General features: G+C 37.7%; 1 protein-coding gene across 1 annotated transcript; it reads left to right on the top strand.

Moving 5' to 3' along the window:
* Positions 1 to 1,187: 1,187 nt before the first annotated feature.
* LOC125079727 (olfactory receptor 51A4-like) lies at positions 1,188 to 2,126 on the top strand. The gene is given in 1 exon segment (XM_047693504.1): positions 1,188 to 2,126. A coding segment is annotated over 1 exon segment (939 nt).
* The last annotated feature ends 1,214 nt before the right edge of the window (positions 2,127 to 3,340 follow it).

Raw genomic sequence — 3,340 nt, 5'->3', positions numbered from 1 at the left:
GGGAACCCGGAGCTGAGAGTCACTCCTCGGCTCTGTCTCTGTAGCCGGCTTCCTGTTCTAATACCGGTAAGCTCTGCAACACTTAGACACCCCCGATCCTTCTGTGACCCTGTGGGACCTGAGGCCGCGCTGACCCCGCCTGGGCTTCACCCCAGTTAAGCTTCTGGAGCAATGTCCCTCAGCGGAACACACTTTTAAAAGTCCTGATTTTGTGCTCCATTGCTCCGCCTCTCGCCGGGAGCCGGCCCCTCCCCCCGTGGTCTATCTTCCCGTCGCTTTGGATTCACTTCTCCGCCAGTCCTACCTTGCAGAAAGTGGTTGATTTTCTGTTTCTGGAATTGCTGTTCTTCTTCTCTTCAATCTCCCATTGGATTTATAGGTGTTTGCAATCTTTAGATAAGCTATTTAGCTGATCTCCCGCTACCTAAAGTAGTCTCAGCCTGTTACTTCTCCACCATCTTAGGGAATCAATCTTCAACAGAATTCAGATTCTCTTAAATTATGATACTGACTACATTATTATTAATCTTTTGTCAACACAACACATGTGGTCACAAATTCCGGGCCAGGAGAACAGGAGACATTACATGTCAGTAATCTCTGCAGTGACTGCCCTTACAAATATATACATGATTTGAAAATAGTGGGAATTTTTCAAAGGATATTTCAATAACAATAAATTTGAGTTAGCAGGGGATAGAACCCAGGATAGTTTGTGAAATCATACTTTTGTGGGAGTTCCAGGAGCTAGGAAGAAATTAAAGTTGTGAGATTCCTTTGTCTTCACAGTGTCATTCTAGAAATCATATATTCTACCCAACATCTTATCTAGGATGTGAAAGCAAGGAATAGTAGAAAATTCCACATTAATTGATGACAGTTTACTAGTATTTTGCAGGGAAAATGAAATTAGATTAATATCTGAATGAAAAAATATATTTCCAGTTTCTCAATAAGAAACTCATGGTCAAAAGGAGTTTTCTTTGTCTATTATATAGGCAGATATCAGTATAAATTGACATCCACTTCTCACTGTATGATAGTTTCATAAATATTTTATTTCTGCTGAAAAAGAGCTAAAAAGAGCCAAAATTTCAACAACTGCATTTTTCTACCAAATTTCCAGACATCCATATTTACTAACTCAAGAATCTCTATTTCATTGTGTAGAGCCCTCTAAATGCACCATGTCTATTATCAACAAATTGAATGTTGAAATCACCACCTTCTTCTTGGTTGGGATGCCAGGGCTGGAATACGCACACATCTGGATCTCTATCCCCATCTGCAGCATGTATCTTTTTGCTATTCTGGGAAACTGCACCATCCTTTTTGTCATCAAGACAGAGCCCTCCTTGCATGAGCCCATGTACTACTTCCTTTCCATGTTGGCCATGTCTGACATGGGCTTGTCCTTCTCTTCTCTACCCACCATGGGGAGGATCTTCTTATTCAATGTCCCTGAAGTTTCTGCTAATGCCTGCTTTGCCCAGGAATTCTTCATCCATGGATTCACAGCAGTGGAATCTTCAGTGCTCCTGATCATGTCATTTGACCGCCTCCTAGCCATTCACAGCCCTCTCAGATACAGTTCCATTCTGACTCCTGTCAGAGTTGCAAAAATAGGAATAGTATTATTCCTTAAGAGTGTCCTTCTAGTGCTGCCCTTCCTCTTCACTCTCAGAAGATTGAAATATTGTAGTAAAAGCCAATTATCCCATTCCTACTGTCTCCACCAGGATGTCATGAAGTTAGCCTGCTCTGACAACCGAATTGATGTCATCTATGGCTTTTTATGAGCACTCTGCCTTATGGTAGACTTTATGCTCATTGCTGTGTCTTATGTCCTGATCCTCAAGACTGTGCTGGGAATTGCATCCCAAAAGGAGCAACTCAAGGCCCTCAATACTTGTGTTTCACACATCTGTGCAGTGATCATCTTCTATCTTCCCATCATCAACTTGGCCATTGTCCATTGCTTTGTCAGACATGTCTCACCTCTCTTCATGGCAAATATTCTTTTACTTGTGCCTCCAATGATGAATCCCATTGTGTACTGCATAAAAACCAGGCAAATTAGAGTGAGAGTTCTAGCAAAATTGTGTCAGAAGCAGACACAACAGTGATGTGTAATAGGAAACATAGTGGCCAGTTGTTTGAGGAAAGATTTCTAAGATAAGTTGCAGAGAACCTAATATTTGACATGAAGATGAATCAGTATCACTTTTTTTATTATGTAAGATTTATTTCATTCACAAGTAATACTGGCCATGGATATAAATAGCAGAAAGTGCATATCTTGAGGTCTCCCCCTTAAGGCATCTAGGAAAATCTATGACCAGGATGAAAATAGATGTCTTATAATGTGATCTATGATAAAAACAACAAAAAAATTCTAATACAGAAAAATGATCATGTATATCCTTCCAAAGGATCCAAAGGATATATAGAAGTGGATTCCTCATCCCTCAAATGAAATCCATCTGTATTAATTTCTTTCAGGTCTAAACTCAAATTACAACCTAGTTATCTCTTTCTCCCACTATTTTTATTTTAGTCATCTCAGTATAAGTCATTGATATCACTTTAATGAAATACTGCAATAACCTCACAAGTTCCTAAACATCTACTTTTGCTAATTTCTAATTGATTCTTTATGCAAGGCAAGAGTTATGTCTTTAAAATAAAAATTGGATAATGTGATGATGACTCTTTTAAATATGAAGTTTCTTTTTCTTTGAGAATAGAATTAAAGCAATGAAGTTATACTATAAGACCATACATTGACTGGGTCTTCTGTACTTCTCCAACGTCATCAAACAGTCATTAAACTCCAACCATTTTGGACTTCTGCATGTTTGTAGAATTTACAGAGCACTCTGCTTTTTATAAGTTATCACATCTGACCCTCAATTTTAGAATATTCTTGATCCCAATTTCATATATTTATTTGTATTCAATTTTCAGTTATGTTCTGACTTAATTTCACTCTAAAATACTTCCCTAAACCCTCAGTCCAAAACATGACCTTCTTTTTGAATTTTCTTTTATAACTAGTTTATCTTTGTTTATTATTATTTGCAATCACAGATATAATTTTGTTCTTTTCTTTTTACTTTCTGAATAAAGTGTGCTTTCAAAGAAAGGCAAATCATATTTATTTTGTTTCTGTGTCCCTAATGTGTAGCATATTTTCTGATGGTGAGTAAATCTGCAATAAATAATTATTGAATGAATATGCAACTGAGGCCACATTTGTAGAAAGGGGAATTACTTTGGAAGATCTCAGTAACACTCCACCCAGATGTGATATAATTGTCTTCAATTGTGTACTACAAAG

Source organism: Lutra lutra, chromosome 10 (genome assembly GCF_902655055.1).
Source record: "Lutra lutra chromosome 10, mLutLut1.2, whole genome shotgun sequence".
Classification (NCBI taxonomy): domain Eukaryota; kingdom Metazoa; phylum Chordata; class Mammalia; order Carnivora; family Mustelidae; genus Lutra; species Lutra lutra.
This window is presented reverse-complemented; position numbering and strand designations above follow the sequence as displayed.